General features: G+C 50.9%; 1 protein-coding gene across 9 annotated transcripts in view; it reads left to right on the forward strand.

The window, feature by feature from the left end:
• The first annotated feature begins 3607 nt into the window (after nt 1-3607).
• Nucleotides 3608-19412, forward strand: part of FGFR1 (fibroblast growth factor receptor 1) — a 48100-nt gene continuing 32295 nt past the window's right edge. For 7 of the 9 annotated variants that reach the window (XM_034647457.1, XM_034647459.1, XM_034647458.1 and 4 more), the window contains exons 1-2: nt 3608-3739; nt 11124-11302. In XM_034647457.1, coding sequence (XP_034503348.1) covers nt 11212-11302 — 91 coding nt within the window. In that variant the 5' untranslated portion in view covers nt 3608-3739; nt 11124-11211. Of the gene's footprint in view, nt 3740-3902; nt 4055-11123; nt 11303-19412 lie in introns of those variants that run through there. The other 2 variants (XM_011232355.3, XM_011232356.3) reach the window with 1 other exon arrangement.

Consider the following 19412-nt stretch of genomic DNA (forward strand, 5'->3'; position numbering starts at 1 on the left):
AGACAGAGCTGCCGGCTGACCGCTCAGGGCTGCCCTGGGGATGCTCTCTCTCCAATGGCCTGGGGCCTGTCCTGAAGTGGAGGGTCTGCATTTCAAGAAAGAGGGGGGAAGAGCAATAGGGAAGGGGAGTTGGGCTGGGAGGACAAAAGCAGCCAGCTCTCAATGATTCTGGAGCCATGTCTATGGTCTGGATGACCCATTCGTTTTCTGGGTTTCTCGCCTTCTCCATCCTGCTGTCTTTGGCTGGAGAACTGGAGGAAGGAGAGCTATCAAGTTGGCTGCTTGCTTTCGTTTTGGTTTCTTGCTAAATCTATAGAGAAATTTGTTCAACAGCAGACAGGTATTTAGATCATTCTCTTTCTGTTTCAATCAAGGACACATGGTTCAGCCTCCTCTTCTGGGTTCAAGACACTCCTTTAAAGCTTCCAAATCTGAAGAATAAAAGGGCTGGATTGAAAACCCCTTGTTTTAGAAGACTCAGAGAGAGGCAGGGGGATATATTCTCTTCCAGTGATGGAGTGGAAAACTAGTCATTGGATGTTACCATAAACACTAGATTCTCCATGGTTTGACTTCCCAATTCTGTCCCCTCCAATTGTATTTCCTCCTCTGGTAACCCAGGTTTGCTACTCTCATCCAACCTACCACAAACAAATACATAGAGAACATCTCCTGAGCAGCGCCCTGAGCTAGTCAGATACAGAGATGGGGTCCTTGCCCTGGTATAGTTTGGAAACTAGTTAGAGAGAAAGAGTTAAAAAAAAAAAAAAGATGACTAACAAAGTTAAGTATCAGATCGATGAGATATACCAGAAGGTGAGGAGAGTTCCAAGGACTATGAGGGCTGGGAGTGGTAGGCAAGGCCTCTCTAAGGAGGAAGCACATGGGTTTGGCCTTCTTACGTGTCTGGAATGAGCATTTAAAATAAGAAAAACCCAGAGCTCTTGAGTGGCTCAGTTGGTTAAGCATCAGACTCTTGATCTTAGCTCAGGTCTTAATCTCAGGGTTGTGAGTTCAAGCACCCCACTGGGCTCCATCTGGACATGAAACCTACTTTTAAAAAAAGAAGGCCCGGGGCGCCTGGGTGGCGCAGTCGTGAAGCGTCTGCCTTCGGCTCAGGACGTGATCCCAGAGTCCTGGGATCGAGCCCCAAGTCAGGCTCCTCTGCTGGGAGCCTGCTTCTTCCTCTCCCACTCTCCCTGCTTGTGTTCCCTCTCTCGCTGGCTGTCTCTCTCTGTCAAATAAATAAATAAAATCTTTAAAAAAATAAAAAATAAAAATAAAAACAAAAAATAAAACAAACAAAAAAGAAGGCCCAATGGGTGAGCAGCTTATATGGCAGGATAAACAGCTCCTGATTCAGGAGCTATAAAGTTTAAACATGAAGGGGATAGGCTTGTAGGGGGAATAACCCTATAACCATGGCTGAAGTTCATTTATTCTGCAAATATGTAACTTTGTGCTTTTTATTTAGTTTTTAATTTACTCAACCATCCAACAAACATTTATTGAATATTTACTCTGGTCAGTCAATAAACAGCTATTGAACTCCTACTATGTGAATGACACTGTGATGATCACTATTCTTTAACTTGCTGGTCAAATAGAAAAATTACTTAGACTGTTTCCTTAAATTTGGGGGGGTTAATCTCATTCAGTATTTCAGCTTCCACAAGCTTGAGGGTTTTGTGGGGCGGCAATGAGTTGTAGGTCCTACCTTCACTTACATAGTGACTTTTTAAAAAAAGATTTTGTTTATTTATAGAGAGAGAGAGCACGAGTTGGGGGGGGGGAGGGAAAAGGAGAGGGAGAGAATTCCAAGCAGACTCGCCACTGACCACGGAGCCTGATGTGGGGCTCCATCCCAGAACCCCGAGATCATGACCCTGAGCCAGAAGTCAGATGCTTAATCGACTAAGCCACCCAGGGGCCCCTCCATAGTGACTTCTATCTGTGTAATACTTTAATGCACTGACATCCATTATTTTATTTAATTCTCCTGACAATCTTCTGAGGGAGTCTCAACCAACTGGGGGTGGGGGGATAGGTAAACAAGTCTTGATTTTTTTCAGATGTATGACTTGTCCAAAATCAAACAGTTTATAAGTCAGGGACCAGAATGGAGGTATCCTTCATACCTAGTGTGGCATACTTCTCACCCTACCAATGGCCCCAAATTGACACCCTGAGAGCCTCAGAAAAAACACAGACTCTTGGCTCTTTCCTGGCACAGCTTAACTCGTAAAGTCTGAGTAGGTCCAAGAACCGTATTTTTTAGAAGTTCCCCCAGAGGATTCATGTGCATTTGGATTAGGGAACCACGAGGTCATAGTGGAAGGACCCAGAAGAAAGGGCATTTTAGCCACTTTTCTCAGGTTCCATAGAACGTCTTCCTCAGGTACTCTGGGGTGGGTTCTGATTAATTTCCAAACCAACAACATGCCCAACTTCCACCACTCACTCCTTGCTTCCTAAAATTCACTGCAGGTTAAAGACTTCTGGAGGCCCAGAATGGTGCTGCAGAATTTCCCATAGACCACAAAACCTGAACCCTGCAGCTGGGGAACGTTAGATGGAAGGGAAGGGTCTGAAGAGGGGGTAGACCTTCTCGTGAATAAAAACAGCTTGTATTTATTGAATGTTAACTATGTGGCAGGCCCTCCCTTCATCTTCAACTCTATATGAAAAGAACTATTATCCCCCTTTCCATAGATGAGAAAACTGAGATTTAGAGCGAGAAGAATCATTTCTCCGAGGCACGCAGTGAGTGCGACTCCAAGGCCAGTGCTAGCACGTACAACCTCGGGACGACAGCGTCTCCCCACCTCACCCCGCAAACCGCTCATATGTCTACGGCCTGAAATTCGGGCGCCCTCCTGGCGGGGCGCAGCTGCAGGGGCGCGCGCGCCCAGAGAGCCCAGACTGCAGGAAAGCAGCGGCAGAGCGCCGCGCCGCTCAGCCCGCTCCCCCTTCTCGGGGGCCGCGGCCGGGAACTACAAGGCCCAGCAGGCAGCGGCAGGGGGAGGAGGAGGGGGTGGGACTAGCGCGGGTGGGAGTGAGAGAGCGAGCCCTCGCGCCTCGCCGGCGCACAGCGCTCCGAGCGCTCCTGCGGGCACTGGTGCGGCGGCCTGGGCAGCGGGCGGCGGCGAGCGGGAGCCCGAACTCGGGTCCAGCCGCAGCGCGCGGAGGAGCCCGGGCTGTGCCCGGAGCTGGGCGGCAACGTCCCGACTGGACCGAGATTCCGCTTAGCGCATTGCGGCGACCTCGCCTTCCCCGGCCGCGAGCGCGCGCCGCAGCTGGAGAAGCAGCGGAGACCGAGGACTTTTCGCCGGTCCGAGGGGCGCCCCGCAGGGCGCGCCGTCCTAGTGCGGCAGTCGGGCACGCGGCGGCGCCGGGGCCCCCGCAGGGCGATGGAGCCGGGTCTGCGAGAAGCGTGAGGCGCCGCCGCCCGGTTCCGGAGAGGGGGGCCACAGGGTCTGGAGACCCCGGGCGGCGGACGGGAGCCCTCCCCCGCCCCGCCTCCGGGGCACCAGCTTCGGCTCCATTGTTCCCGCCCGGGCTGGAGGCGCTGAGCACCGAGCGCCACCGGGAGTCGAGCGCCGGCCGCGGGGCTCTCGCGGCCCCGCGAGGACCCGAGCGGAGCCCGGGGGCGGCGGGCCGGAGCTGGGGACGCGGGCGCCCGCCCGCCCGCACAAGCCACGGCGGACTCTCCAGAGGCGGAACCGCAGCGCCGAGTGAGGTAAGAGCCGCGGCGCCCGCAGATCCGGGGCGGGCTTGGCGTCCCGAGCGGCCCCCGGCGCTGGAGCCTCCCGGCTGCGTGCTTCCCCCGCCGCAGCCCAGTCGGGTCCGGCGCCTCCCTCCACTCGTCACCCGCCCCCCTCCACCTCCCGATTCCCTCCCCAGCGCTTTGCGCCCCCCTTTTGTCTCCCCTCCCGGCTCCCCGCTCGCGTCGCCTTCTGCGCCCCCTCCCCGCTCTCGTCCCGCCGCTCCTCCTGCCGCCCAACTTTTCCGCCAACTCGCGCCGGGGAACTGGCGAGGCGGCGGCGGCTCCGCGGTGAGTCCTGGGAGGGACAGGGCCGGGGCGAAGGCGGCGGCGGCCCTCGGTTTCCTCGGACTGGGGAGGGAGGGCGGGAGTGGGCAGCGAGGTGGGGTGTGTGTGTGTGTGTATTGCATTCCAGTCCATCTCTTCTTAGTCCCGTAGTGCGGACTCACCCCATTTCAGCAGGTAGCTTTGAGTCCCCGGGGTATTTCTAAGTCCTTTCCACCTCCGGGAAAGTCTGGGGTCGAGGTTGGGGGCGGGTGGATAGGGGCATGAAGAGGGAAGGAAGTGGAGGGGTAGGTTAGCTTCTCCTGGAATAGGTTTTAAGGAGGTGTCGTCACCAAATGGCCGAATCTGCTACAGCGGAGAGCGAGAAAGGAATTCCCTTTTCCAGAGGGGGTTATCTTCTACTTAGTCGATCTCCGAAAGGGTCGGAAGTTTGTGGAAGGGAGGGCGCCCAGCGGGTGATGTTAAGCCCCATTATGGGGTCGGGGGGAGGGGAACGTTCAGTTCCAATCTGGTTCTAGGCGGTGGGGGAAGGGATGAGGGTTTTGCCCGGTGCGGTTCAGTCGGCAGCGTCGCATGTTGCTTCTCTGGTTCAGACCCTCTGCCCAGCCGGCTCCCGCCTCCCGTTATGTTTGGGGTTGGGAAAAGAGGAACCCTCGTTTGCAGAGGAATTTATTGACACTGTGGATGGAGTTCATTTAGCGCATAGCCTACGAAGGCAGCCAGACACCTTCGGGCGGGGGTGGAGGGGGCGGCGGTGGTGAGGCTTGCTTCTCCTTCTCCCTTCTGGGCCCAGAAGCTGTTGGCCCACCAAAAAAATTACTGCGGTGTCTTTCTCCCCCGTCACTTTCCCCCCCCATTTTCCAGATGTAGCAGCCGCATCTGGTTCCGTTTCACCCCACACCGCAGCCACATTAACATCCCTTTCCCTCCCTTCCCCCTCACCCAAATTAAAACTGGGATTCTTCAACTTGTCCTTCCCACCTACCTCCCTCTCTAACATTTTTTGAGACTTGGAGATGAGGCTTTGGGATTTGGGGAGAAAAGAAAGTTATCCTGGATCCCAAGTTGTTTAGGATCTGATGGTGGCGGTGCTTTCTAGATTGTGCCGGAAAAAGGCGTCGTAGGAGATGGGGCCACGGTTTTAGGGGGCTGGCACTTGCGAACGGGTCATCTGTTGGAGGTGGCCTCTCTGGCCATGGGTTTGACCCAGAACTGGCCCTGACGGAAGTTTCTGGAACGAAAGCATTGCATTTTCTGCCCCTTCAGTGGTAGCTGGAGCAGCCCGAGCGTCCTAACCCTGTCCGGAGCCCGCCGTCCGGTCTCTGGCCGCACGGTGGTGGCATCACGTGTCCCTTTTCCACCCTCCCTGGAGCGAGCCCGGGGCGCAGCTGCGGGGGGCATGTGGGGGGGGGGCGGATGCTGTTGCTGCCAGGGGCTCTCCCTGTGCATTTTAAAGGAGTTAACGTGGACTGCAGCCCCTGGAAACTGAAATGGGACATTTTACCTTTTAACAGCTATAGGTTTGAAAGCGGGCGTTGGATTGTTGAGGGGGTTTTTTATTCTTTTTATTCTTTTTTTTTTTTTGTAATATCCTTTGAGGTAGGAAAGCACCCAATGGTCCATAGTTGCAGGAGGGTGGGGAGAGTTGGTCGCTCTCACCCTCTCTTTTTCAGTCTCTTTCAAATTGAAAACACTTCTCTGGTTTCCTCCTTTGGGCGGTAGTTTTGGAGGCTGTAATGAAATCGCACTTTCTCTAGACATGGTAATTAAGGTGACTGTTTCCTCCGCAGATGTGCCCTGCCCTTTGCACCTCCGGACCAGCGCTTTTTTTGGAATCCCGTCTAAACTGTAGAACCTTAGCCTTGAGACTGTTTAGCAGAAAGTGGCCATTTTCCCTGTTGGCCCAGGCTCCCGGTTTCCTCTCTGAGGCTTTAAAAGCTAAGTAGCAGGGCCCCGTGGGACGTGTCTCAGTCTAGCTAATTACCCCCAAGCCTGGGTCATCTCCCTTCCTTTCAGTGACCAAGGGAGAGCCATTGCCGACTGTCTGTCCTGACAGCCTGCCTCTCTAATGACTTGTTTACATATTTCCCCCCAGTTGGTTGGGAGAGGCTCCAGGGCTGCCGCTGACCCCTAGAGGAGCGCAGGGTGTTTGGGGACGGGGAGGTTGCTGGGCCCTGGCTCCAGCTGGGGTGGTTATGTACTGCATCAGTGACGAGCTCCCTGAAATATCTGTTGCATTCAGTCTTAGTCATCGCCAAGTGTCAGCTTTTTAATGAGGGCCATCCGGGTGGAGAGCCACTTGGACATGTGTGCTTTCACTGCGTGCTTTTACTACGCCTGTCCAAATGCCCATTTTGTAGGCATTTTCACGAATGGGATTTGGGCCAGAGTGGGCACCACTAATTTTCATTCCAAAGTAGACAGCCTTGGGTGCTTCTTTGGTCTCTGGCCATGGATGATGTTAGAAAGTTCCAATAGAATAGCAAGTGAAGCAAAAACACAGGAAGAAATGGAGTTAGGAGCTTGGCAGATGCCAAGACAGGTACCACCTGTCTTGCGGGAGATAAGAGTTCATCCATGCATCCCTACGCCTACGCTGGCTTTAGCCCTGTTGGACTCCAGAGGGCAGGAAGAGCGCATCAAACATTGAGTAGGCAGACTCCAGCCATGGAGTCCCAAGGAAAATCCGTGGGGTTTTGCTTTTAGTTGTATGCTTTGTGTTTGGGGTGTTGTCCTGAAAAAAGGGTCCTTCAGTAGGAAATTTGCTCCTGTGAGCTTGGGCTGTAAGCAGCCATCTACTCCAAACACACTCTTCTTGCCTCCATTTTTAAATCTCTTTCATCAAAATGGCTGTTAGGGTAGAGCTTCCTGGGAAAGTTTGAGCCTGATGCTGCTGGAGGCAAAGGAGGTAGAATTGATTCAGATGTCCTGTTCTGAAAAAGCCTCATCCCTTGAGATGAGTTTAATTTCCTCTTGGGAAATTTGTCTTGCATCTGCTTCCCCAAGAGATTTGTCCAAGGTCTGAATGCACCAGGCACTAGTGGGAGCCCAGATGTGAAGCTTGAAAGAAGACTCTGGTGTTTCCAGAGAGGATTAAGTTCCAGACTTGGGCTAGGATATTTGCTTTCCCCCCTAAGGTTGCATCTACCTGAAGCAGAGATTCTCTCCTCACCACCACCACTCCTTGCCGTTAAAGAAGATTATATGTGGTCCTCCCCACCCCCCGCAAGTAAATAGCTGTTACCTGCTTGACCGACTCCAAGAAGAGAGTGGTCATCCATCAGTCCATTTTGTCTTCAAAAGCAAGGTTTCCCAGATCATGGTAGAGCAGTTTGTGTTTCACTTATTATTAATTTTTGGTATGCCTCACTCAGAGAACATTTGGATACTTTTTTTTAAACAAAGACTTCAAATTTAAAAATTAGTAAGTCTTATTCCTGTCCAAAGAAAAGAATGTTTTGGTGTTGACTTCCTCAGTTCTGAATTAAAATGTTCAGAAGATGTCTCATTTGCAAGAGTGTCTGTATCAGTTTCTGTTGAATCAGCCATCGTTCACTTATTCATCCACTTAACAAATGTCTCGGCATCTGCTGTGTATATCGTGGGTGCTAAGTGTATTAGCGAAAGTCGGTCAGACACAATCCCTGCTGCTTGAGGGGCTTGCGATCCCAGGGTGCTTTGGAAGTTCAGAGGAATGAGATCCTCAGCGAGAAGGCTCAAAGACTTGTGCAAGAGGTAGCTTTTTTAAATTAAGTTAAATCGAAATAAACATATTTATTTATTTATTGGTGGGATTCAGAGAATTAAGAAAGCTGGCCCATTAAGGATGGAGGAAGGACAAAGAAGAGGGCAGAACATGGAGATTGCTTAAGGTCATGTCCTGTAGAAATAGAACACGAGCCACATGTGATCTTAGATTTTCTAGTAGCTATGTTTGAAATTAAGTAAAAAGAAGCAGGTGGAATTCAGTTTTATTAATTAATTGGTTGAGATTTTAATGATCTATTTGATTTAGCCCCATATATCCAAAATACCATCATTTGAATATGTAACCGAATAAAAAATTATTGATGGGCTACTTTGCCTTCTCTGTTTCCACACCAGGTTTTCGAAGTCTGATGTGTATGTCCCGTGTCTAGCACATCCTGATTCCCATGAGCCACATTCCAGGTGCTCAGTAGTCGCAAGTGGCTAGTGGCCACTGCCTGGGACCCCTAGGTCTAGAGTATAGGGTTTGAAGATGGGTAGTGAGAGAGACCTTTGTAAAGATAGCAAGTTTGTGTCCTCCTGCCTCCAGTTAACAAAGCCTGAGAGTGCTGTCAAGGAGTGACTCAAAGCACAATGTTTATAATTCTTACATGGATTAGTACTCCAAGAGGAGAGGGCTTGCACTTTCACCTATGCTGCACATTTGATCCTCATAGCCACCTGTGATGGAGGCTCGGCAGCCATCCCCCTCCAACAAGTGGGAAAGCAGAGAGGCCAGTCCCCCGTGAGGACCTCTGTGCCCGGGTGGAGTGGGGCTTCAAGTCCCCAGAGACCTGCTGGGTAGGGGAGAGACTGAGGGCGGAGCCAGCTGCAGGGTCTCTGAGGAAGCTTCCGAGGACACCTGCATAGGCTACAGGTCACATCTGTCCAGCAGTGAAGGAAGGAGATTGTCCCTCCCGGATTTTAAGAATTCATTAATTAATAGTAGGAGAAGAAGGTGTGGTGAAGAAGACGGCGGCAGTTCCAGGGTCCCAGACAGTGTGTGGATTGGTGGTTTGGGTTACTGGTTCCTGGAGGCTTGGGGAGTGGGGCGTCTGCCCACAGGAGTTGGTGCTGGGAGGCTGAGTGTTTGTTGACATCCTTTGTTTTACAGATGTGGGCCTGAGGGCCCTGAGGGAAGCCGAGAAAGAGACTTTTGCACCTTTTGGAGGGGGGTGAGCTGGAGAGAAGCAGCCAGATTAGTTTGAAGTACACTGCTAGCAGAGCCCAGAGAGAGCCCACAGCTGTGAGGAAGTGGGAAGGCTTTTCGGGGTCCAGAGTGGCTGAGCAGTGGTGGAAGCTGACTGTCTGCTACACTGAAAGCAAGCTTAACCGCCTCGGGATGATACCACCTTTTCCCACTGGATACGGAAGATATTCATTAACCTGGCGGGTCCTGTGGCACTTGGGTTCTTGGCTAGGTGTACCTTTCCGGGTGACAGCCCTGCATCTTTGGTCTGGTATATTTTGGGGACATAGTGAGATGTGGCGTGTGGTTTAGGGATGTCCTTTAGCAAGCAGTGTGTCCGTCGCAGGCCAGGGATCGTGCCCCTTCCTGTGTCCTAGCTGGCACATCTGTGATCTGCTTCCAAGAGTCTTCTCTCAGCCAGAGGAGCAGAGGCGATCCCATCTCCAGACTTACCTTGGGTCTGTCCGAGGCTGCTTGGTTTCTTTATGGCACAGGGATGTTCTTTGGAGAAAACGAGCTTGCACTAGATAGAGCCAGGTTCCATCACATCGGTTTGCTTCCTTGTGTCCTGTCCTTTAGCGTCCAGACCGGGTGGTGAGAGTCCTGGTGCTTTTGCTTACCAAGGCTGCATGACCTTAAGCAAAGTACTTGACCTCTTGGCAGTCTGTTTCTCCACTGCTTAAAGGGGAATAATAATTCCTACCCCCACAAGGTTATAGCGAGGAAGAAATGAAGTTTTATAGGTATAAATTTTACCCAGTACATGCTTGACACATAGTAAGTAGGTATTCAGTAAATATTCTGTCTCTTCACGTCCCTTCCCTAAATTTAGAAAATTGACAGAGAAATGTTTATTTCTCCTGTAATTTGAAATCATTAAAAGATGTTAGTAAAGCCTTGGGAGGGAGCTAGTGGGGGTACATGCGTACTCCCACTGGCAAGCGCATGTGAATGAAGCCAAGAATCTGGGGGGTTTTCTGCCAACCGGGACTGACTCACTCATGGGGACTGACTCACGAGGGGCCCTGTCTGGCTCCGGGGAGGCAGGGCTGAAGCACCACATTAGGGCATGTTCCGGGGAAGTGGATTCTCTAAATAACTTGGATGGTTCCCTGGAGCATTTAGGACAAAAGCCACCTGGAGATGGAGATGTCACCCCTACCTAGCCCATACAGGGCCCAAAAAGTCTTATCACTTGGTCAGTGCTTAGTGGCAACAGTCCTGTTCCTTAAGACCCTCAGGGTTTTTTTTTTTTAATGTTATTACCACATTAGACCTGAGGAGGGTAAAGGGCTGTGGTCTGTGCTTTTCTGAGTGGGTCCTGGCAAGGACCTTTGATTTTTCAGGATGACCTTTTTGGCCCTGCTTCTAGATTCGTTTCTGTTGGACATTAGCCGTCCCCTTTCAGCACTGGGGAGGAGGGCTGCATCTGCTTCCTGGTTCTGTACCCAGAGGCCCTTTATAAGTTGGGGAGAATTGTGTTCTGTCCGCACGGGAAGTTGATAGGACCAGAGATCCCTGTGATGCGTGTAGTTTTAGAGACCAAAAGAAAGAACCCAAGAGACCACTTATTTCAGCTTCCTGACTGCATAGGTCCGGAGAGGGTCAGCAGGGTACCTGGCTCCGGTTTCCTAGTCCTTGGTTCGTTCCAGAATTCTTTACCCCTCACCAAAGGGCTGGTTTGCCCTAGAGGAAGTGCGGTCTGTCCTGGGAGAGTCACCAGCCCACTCAGGCCCCCTGCAGCCCCCCTCCCCCACGCTCTGCAGCCATTGCCCACGAAGTGGCAGGAGTCTCTGGGACTTTCATGAGCCTATTCACTTTCCCAGCACACACGATCTCGGGGCTTATGCCTTAGAGGACTATGTGACAATTTTCCCAACAAGGCTTGCGTGTAGCCCACGCTCGGGAAGTAGCTGCAGAGCTGAATTGAATCACTGTTTTGTCTAGTGAAGGCCTATAACCCCGAATTCAATGTTGGGGCAGGACCACAGTTCTCTTCTTTGTGCCTTAAGAAGTAAGTTATTGCTTTCAGGACCGTTCTGGGCAGGGTGACTAGGTGACACGCTTTAACGTCTTTTTCTCCTTGCCTTCCCACCTCCCATGCGGACCTTCCTAACTCTTTGGTGGTTTCTTCCCTAGGGTCAGCTTGAAAAGGAGGATCAAGCTCAAGACGGCGTCTCCATGGAGGTGTGGAACCTGGTCGCCAACTTCTAACAGCAGAACTGGGATGTGGGGCTGGAAGGGCCTCCTTTTCTGGGCTGTGCTGGTCACAGCCACACTCTGCACCGCCAGGCCGGCCCCAACCTTGCCTGAACAAGGTAAGGCATGGGCTAAGGGGTCAGTCTGGACTCCTGGGCCTCAGAAGCATAGCAGACTAGGACAGAGGTGATGCGTGGACTGGGAAGGTTCCACCCCAGGTGGAGCAAAGCTTTTTGTAGGAGAGGCTTGCACAGTACCTGGGCTGGGGTGGGCCTGGCTATAAACACACCCAACTCCAGCAGAGGTTGGGGTCACAAAGGCTAGTGACATCCATTTGCTAGAGGTGACGTGCTTAGGGTGGGTTTATGCTTTTCCGTTCCTGAAAAAGAACTTCTGTTTGGGATCCAAGAGTTGGCTCCCTAAACGAGATACATACAATGAGGGCACAAGTGACCTGTGAATTTGTTTGTTTAGAACTTGGATCAGGGGATGTTGAAGGAGATGGGAGCTTGATAAAGACCTCTGGCTTCTAGAAAATTGTTCCAAAGACCTATCTTCTGTGAGGGCGGGCAGTCATGAGCCACGGGCCCACCATTTTTCCTTCCTTGACCATGTCCAGCCATGTCTGTTTGGAGGCCTGCCGAGCAGCTGGCTTTGGAGATGCACCACTGGAGGGATTTCGAAGAGATGTAGAGCCAGGGACCATTATGGTGCCTGGGCGCTGGTGGAGATCTGTGACTTGTTGTAAATTCGGATTATTTGTAATGGGAAGGACTTGCTCATGGGATTTACTGGAGTTGTGAAAATACTTCATGGAGATATAGGTGCAACACACTTTCAGGTGTCTGTGAGAACCTAACTGCTGCCAAAGGGCTGTGTGGCTTGTGACTCAGTGGCTGACCACATGCATAGTGAAGGTTGGCGGGCAGTGGGTAAGAGACTCAGGTGTGCATGTGACGTAGTGGCAGACTTTAAAAGGCCATCTGTCCCAGCTGTCAGGACCCATTTGAAATCATGAGTGAGCGTATTTGTCCACTGGCATGGTGATAGAGAGGGCACATTAGACTTTCTGGAAGGTACACTTGACTGGAGCGGGCAGATTAATGTTGCATTCAGTAGCAGAACTGAACATTAGACCTGAGCTAGAACATGCCAGAGACCCAAAGTGGGAGAGATTGTCTCTGCTCACAGGGAGTTTATTGTCAGGGAGACAAGTGCAGAGGTCACTAAGTACAAGGTAGACCATGTTTAAACCACACAGTGGAGTCATAACACAGTGGGAATGCAGAGGAAGAGTAGAGCAGAGAGCAGCTGACTTGGGTCTAGAGGGGTAAGTGGGGGTTTGTTTGGAAGAGGGGAATGAAGGGCATTCCAGGCGGACTAGCATGAGTGAGGGTACTGAGGCTACATGTATAAGCTATATATACAGAACGACTTCCCTAATGAGCAGGTGGTCGTGGGAAGTAACACCTAGACGGGTTGGGCTGTTAGCGTATGGAGGGCCTTGACACCCTGCTAAGGAAACTACGTAAATGAGTACATACTGGGAATCTCAGAAAATTCTGGGCAGGTAGTGATGTGATCCAGCTTTCAGAAAATTAACCAGGCAGTTGAATTTGGATGGATGGGAGGAGGACATCTATGTTTGAATTCTGCTCTGCCATTTCATCGTTATCCCGGCACAGTAAGCCTTAGTTTGCTCATTTTTAAAATGGGGACAGCAATAAAGCATGAAATGAGGGCATTCAGATAAAGCACCTGCAGGTGAAGTATGGGTAGTTAGGACTGCTGCTCCCATAGTTGCCATATAGATGCTTGTTTTGAATGTCTAGCTAGCGGGAGGAACCAGGGTGTGGGGTGTGAGATTGTAAAGGAAGGAAAAACTAGCAGACGCTGTAGAAATAGGATCTATAGGTTTCAGGAGGTTGGCTGTCAACTCTGGGCGACTAGAGACAGACAGAATGACATGAGAGTAAAAGGAATGAGTTAGGGCTGCAGGTTTGGGAGGGGTAGAGATTTGGATCAGCCGCAGTATAGACAGTAGCAAGGGAGTCCGAAAAGCCAGGAGGACTTGGATGAGGTTCGAGAATATGAATTTACAATGGGCCCCAAATACCACCCCTTTTTTTTTTTTTTTTTTTTTTTTTAACTTTCTCTAAAAAGCTCTTTTGCACCTGAGACGTGGAGGGTGAAGAAAGTGAATGGCGGGGGTCTCAGGCCTGGGCACCTGTACTCCGGAAGGGAATAGCAAGGGTACAAGCGTGGGAATTTTAGGGTGGGGTGGGTGAGGTTCACGGAAGCCACTGGTCATGGATCCAAACTGAGAAAGGAAGGCCAGGCGGTGATGAAGGGTGGAACGAGGGGGCCGAAGGTCCCGAGGTGGAGGCGGCACAGGCCACAGCAGCAGGGAGGGAATTGGGAGGTCAAGGGGGCCATTAGAAGGCTCTGCAGCAGTGAACACTGAAGTTAGACCACCATTTTTTTTTTTTTTAAATCAACTGAGGTATAATTTACATTCTGGAAAATACACTGATTTTTAAGGGTACGGTTCAGTGTGTTTTGATCAATGTAACGTCCAATGTCAATTCAGTACTGTCCCAGTCAAGAGAGAGAACATTTTCCATCACCTACAGAACTTCCCTCTTGCCCCTTTCCACTCAGCCACCCCCACCTCGCCCCAGCACTTGACCGCAACAAGCGCGGATCTACTTTCGGTCACTATAGACCAGGTTTGCCTCTTCTAGAATTTCATATAATGGCATTACTTGGCAAATATGTAGCCATTGCCCTTTTGATGGCCATTTGGGTTGACGGTTTTGGTTATTATTAATAAAACGCCTGTGAACATCTGCGTATAAGTCTTGTGTGGGCCTAAGGTTTGCTTGATTGCCTTGGTTTTGAGTTTGGCACCTCTTCTTACTGTTGACTCTTGGGAAAGTTCCTGTGTGGAACATATATAAAATATACCAATAATGAGCATCCGCTCCCAAGATCCGTGACTGTCAAACAAGACTGTATGCAGCGCTCTTGGCACATGGTCCGTGAGCAGTAATGGTGGTTGTGGGTACTTTGTTCCGGGACCCCCCAGAAGATACCGCATGGTGAGGGCCTTGTTGTTTCCTTGGTGGCATGGGATGCCTTAGGATACAGATGTGGAAATCCGCTGCACTCAGAGGACAAGTCCCTGTCTTGGTGCAGGGTGGTCCTTCACAGAGCTTTGTGATGGCAAAACCCATGCCCCACAGTCTTCAGAGAACTGCTGGGGAGTCAGAAGGGGAAATCTGTCTGTGTGCTTTGTAAACCACAGGGAACCTCACAAATGTAAAGTATCACCATATAGTCTTGTCCCTGCTAATTGTTACATAATAATGCTGCTCTTGTCCTCAGAGAAGACTGTCATCTGTATATAAAGGGTTTGTCGAAAAGTTTAAACCCAAAACACTGCTCCCACGGAGAGTTTTTCCCCTTTAGAAAAGCCTTGCTGTAGTGTGTGTGTGTGTGTGTGTGTGTGTGTGTGTGTGTGTGTGTGTGTGTGTGTTGGGAGCCCCTCCCCCAGTCTGCAAATACTCCTGAGGGAGTGGGGAGGGCCTGGAGTTTCTGGCTGTCCTTGGAAAGCTGATTTAATAAGGGTTCCAGGAAAACCAGCCTCCCTCTGTCCCGCCCTCTCCTTTCCTTTCTCTAGTGTGGGATCTTAAAGAGGCGAAGCTTGTTTCCGATCAAGTCTTGAGGAAGGGGAGGGACTTGTATGGATGGACGGAACCTGGGTCGTGGGCCGGTGGAGGGGCAAAATGCCCCCTTAGAAAGATAAGCACCAGCTTTAAAGTTCTGAACTCGAGGAGGATTGTGTCTATGTATTTTTCTCTCCTTTAGAATAAGACTGGGAAAAGCAAGTGGGGGAATCCAAAACTGGTTGTGAGGCTGCTGCTTGCGGTTGGGGGATGGGAGTCCTGGAGCATGGGTTAAACACCCCAGACCCCCTTGGTCAAGGGGGACAGTGTGAGGCTTGCAGTTTCAAAATACTTGCCTACACACTCAAGAAACCTGCAACTAATAAGCGATTTAATGGGCTGGGGTTTTACAGCTCCTCCCACCTACCCAGATTTGAAGGAGTCTGGTGGCCGGGTGAAGGGGGAGAGGTTAGACTTAATGGAAAAGCCGCACGTTTCCATTTCTGGCTGCAAGTCCCCTTGTTGCTGATGCCGGGAGCCACAAAGCAAGGCTTTGTCTTTGTGTTCCACGGAAACCTGCGCCCATGGGGGGGAGGCTACAAGCAGTGCCAGAGGCATGGCCCCAGCTTTAGGTGGTAGGGCTCGGGCCATCCCCCAAAGGGTCCCACGGCAGTCTTGGGCCCCAAGGGGTATGCGTTTCAGCCTGGGTACAGGGGAAGCCGCAAATAGGTAGTGGAGGGTATCCCAGTACCAGCCTCAGATGGGCTAGAGCGATTGTGTGGCCGGTGGCTGCCCTGGGACCCACATCCGGGAGCGTTCCTCCGCCCCGTCTTTCCCCAACATAATTTCTTCTTTGAGTACACACTGGATGGTGAAGAGGAGTTTCTTCACCCTCTGCCAGAAGAGAGTGGAATGACGTGGCGCAAAAGGTGATGTTGGGCGACCCACTGGAGGACAAGGGGGGAGGATTTGAGGTCAGTAGAAGTCTGCAGGGTGCTTACCTCCCAGGTTGCCCGGGAGGATCCTCTCTGCCCCACGTCGTCTTCCCCAGAGACTGGAGGCCAGAATGCCTTCGCCAGTGTTCCCAGAGCTGAGCTGAACAGGGTGGGGGTAGGGAGGACCCAGTGCCGGGCTGGCTCGTGAGAGAATGTGAAGGAGGAACGCTCACGTGTCCCGCTTGACCACGCTGGGCAAGTGCAGCAAAGCCACTCCAGGGCTGTGTTCTTGGCTCCGGCTTCTGCATTGCTCCACTATTAGCTTCACTGATTTTCCACTCTGGCTTTGCCAGCCAGCTCCCCGAAGTCAGGGAGGAGGCATTTCTCAGGGAAGAGCAAATGGCTGTCCAGAGCCCTTGCTGCGGGTGGGGGAGGGGAGGGAGCCCAGACAAAGAACAGGCCGGAATTTTGTCACCTGGTTTCTGGGACTACCTAGGGTCTGGGGTGGGCAGGAACCGCAGAGGGAGTGCCGGGGATTCCTTTGGAGTCTGTGGCCCCAGCCTGGAGGTGGGACAGCAGGGCTCGGCCAGGGTGCTTGCTCCTGGTCAGGCAGCAGCAGTGAGTGATGGCTTGTGTCTGGGGCGGTGATGGATGGCCCGGGAGAAGTGAGTTCTGGGGAGTCATTATCCGGGAGGGCGAGGTCCAGGGTCAGAGAGCCTGACCAGCAGCTGCGCCCTGTTTTCACAGGGCCTTGTTCCTCCGGGGCCGCTGGGGGCTCTGGCTCACCCTGTGGACACCACCTTTGCCTCTCCTTCCTTCCCCGAAGCCTGGAAACGAGACAACTGTGTCCCTGCTGACCGGGGAAAGTCCAGCTGCTCTGGCGCTCCCTGGTCTCCCGAGTTCAGCTGCCCAGGCCTCCCTATTCATTCTGGAAAGATGGCTCATTTACAACTCACTGCAAACATTCGAATCTTCTCGGTGTCCACCCTGCCCCCCATCCCAGGCCCCAAGTGGTTTCACTGCGAGTTAAGTGCTCTACCTGGGCTCTTGAGGGCGTGGAGTCCATCCCAAAGCGTTTCCTCTCAGGAGAAGCCTTCTGGAGCCTGGGCTGTTCCTGAACTTGGGAGGTGTGCTCTGACTTCCAGCCTGAAGCCCCTGTGGTAGGCTTGTTGTCTATTCACGGTAGCGCCTGTCCTCAGAGTTCCCCTTCCCAGTTCTGGCTTCGCTTGGACTCTCACCTTTCCCCCTTGCCAAACAAGGTGCTCACCGCCTTCATTTAAAGACTGTGTTCCTTGCACACCAGCGTCTGTCTGGTTGGTTCCAAGCCCTGAGAAGGACTGGCTCTGGCAGAGCCTGAAACTCAGTGCTCCTTCCTTATCCCACATACTGTCATGTGGCTCAAGCCTCCTGGGATGAGTTGTGCAAAAGGAGGTGAATGTTGGGGCAGCCGGCGCTGCCATCTGAGTGAATGCTGCTGTGTTTCCCTGGCCTTGGATGTGTAGGCGCCTGTAGCCTCAAGTGGGTGAGAGGGTCAAGGAGTTCCGTGAAGATGGGCCTCAGTGGTTACGAGAGCTTGGCGGGGAGAGAGGTTAAAATCCACCAACACTGACTTAATCAACAAAGGAAGTTGAGTTTAGAGCTTAGCCCTTCCTAAATTTTCTCTAGGATTGAAAACTAGCCTCTGGCTAATGGTCCCTTCAGGATTCATTCACAGACTTCACAGATTTAACTCACTCCCTCCCTTCCTTTCTTCCATCCTTCCTTACCGCCCCCTTCTTTCTCTTTTCCATCCATCCATCCATCTGGCCAGACCAGACTCTTCTTTTTTCCTTGTTCTATACAGCGTATTCATTCACACATAACCCTTGTTTATCTGGGTCCCTTAGCAGGAAATGTTCGTCCCTATCTTTTTCTCCTTCCACTTTTTGTAATTCCTACTCTTAGCTGAGGCTTTACCTTGGGTCCAGCCTAAGGCGTAGCTTGAGGGCTGCATCCCCCAGGAAGCCTTCCTGTGGCTCCAGATTCATGACTCTTCCCCCCCCCTTCTGTTTATTTTTCAATGTGGTACTTGGCCTTCTTTACATTATATGGAATTTTTATCATATGGTTGTTTCCTCCTCTAGAGCAAAGTTCTTTGCAGTCAGGAGTGTTCTCATTACTCTTTTAAAACATGGACATTTGGGGTGCTTGGATAGCTCAGGCAGTTAAATGTCTGCCTTCAGCTTAGGTCATGATCCCAGGGGCCTCAGATTGAGCTCCACGTCGCCCCACGTGGGGGCTCCCTGCTCAGCAGGGAAACTGCTTCTCCTTCTCCTTCTGCCCCTCCTCTTGCTTGTACGTACTCTCTTTCTCTCAAATAAAATCTTTTTAAAAAAATCTATATTTGATACATTATTGAGGTTCATCCTAGGAAATTTAGAAAATACGGACATGTGAAGAGAAAAAGAAAAACTTGTATTCCCATTATCTAAAAATAATCATTCTTGGGTCACGTGGGTGGCTCAGTCAGATAAGTATCTGACTCTTGATTTTGTCTTAGGTCATGGTCTCAGGGTTGTGAGATCCACCCCAGCGTGTAGGGCTGCACGCTCAGCAAAGAGTCTGCTTGGGATTCTCTCTCCCTCTCCCTCTGCCCCTCCCCCTGCTCGTGAGCATACATCTTTGTGGTCTCTCTCTCTCTATAATAAATAAATCTATAAATAAATAAAAATAATCACTGTTAACTGAATCTATTTCTTTATACAAACATGACTTTTCAAAAACGGGATTTATATGGTATATACTGGTTTTTAACTTAAGCATGTGGTAGGTTTTTTTTTGTTTGTTTTTGTTTTTAAGTAATCTCGGTGCCCAAGATGGGGCTTGAACTCATGACCCTGAGATCAAGAGTCATATATATGCTCTACCAACTGAGCCAGCCAGGCGCCCCAAGCATGTAGTATTTATTGCCATGCAAAGAAAATTTTTTCATTGTACTTACTTAACTACATAGTATTGCATTGTATGGGTGTGCAAAATTTACTTATTTACCTAGTCCTCCACTGTTGAACGTTTAGGTTATTTTCAGTAGTTTCCAGTTAAATGAGCATACTTTGACAAATAACATTTGTCCACGTAGGCAAGGATATTTATATTCTAAACGTTTTAATATAGACTGCCAAATTGCCCCAGGCAGGTGTAAAGGTCTTTTAAAATAATAATTGATAATTATTATTTATTGCACCTTCACGCTCTGCATGGTTTACATTTTTACATCTTTACACCAAGCCCATGGCCATACGTTTTATTCCCATAATCAGATGAGGAAACTGGGATCCAAGGAGTTAAGTAACTTGTCTGAGGTCATAGTTGGTGAGAGATGGAACTGGGATTCAGACTCAAGTTGATCTGACTTTGGTATTTTTTTCCAGTGTATTAAACTGCATCCCTGTGTCAAATTGGGTTTCCCTCCCAAAATTCAGGCTGACCAACATTTGAATTTAAACATTTGAATTTGCTGGGTCAGCCCTTCTTTATCTCACAGGAATCGGGTTCCGCTTCCCATCCTCCCTCCTTCCCTCCCTCCCTCCCTCCCTCCCTTCCTTCCTTCCTTCCTTCCTTCCTTCCTTCCTCCCTTCCTCCCTCCC

Source organism: Ailuropoda melanoleuca, chromosome 18 (assembly GCF_002007445.2).
Source record: "Ailuropoda melanoleuca isolate Jingjing chromosome 18, ASM200744v2, whole genome shotgun sequence".
Classification (NCBI taxonomy): Eukaryota; Metazoa; Chordata; class Mammalia; order Carnivora; family Ursidae; genus Ailuropoda; species Ailuropoda melanoleuca.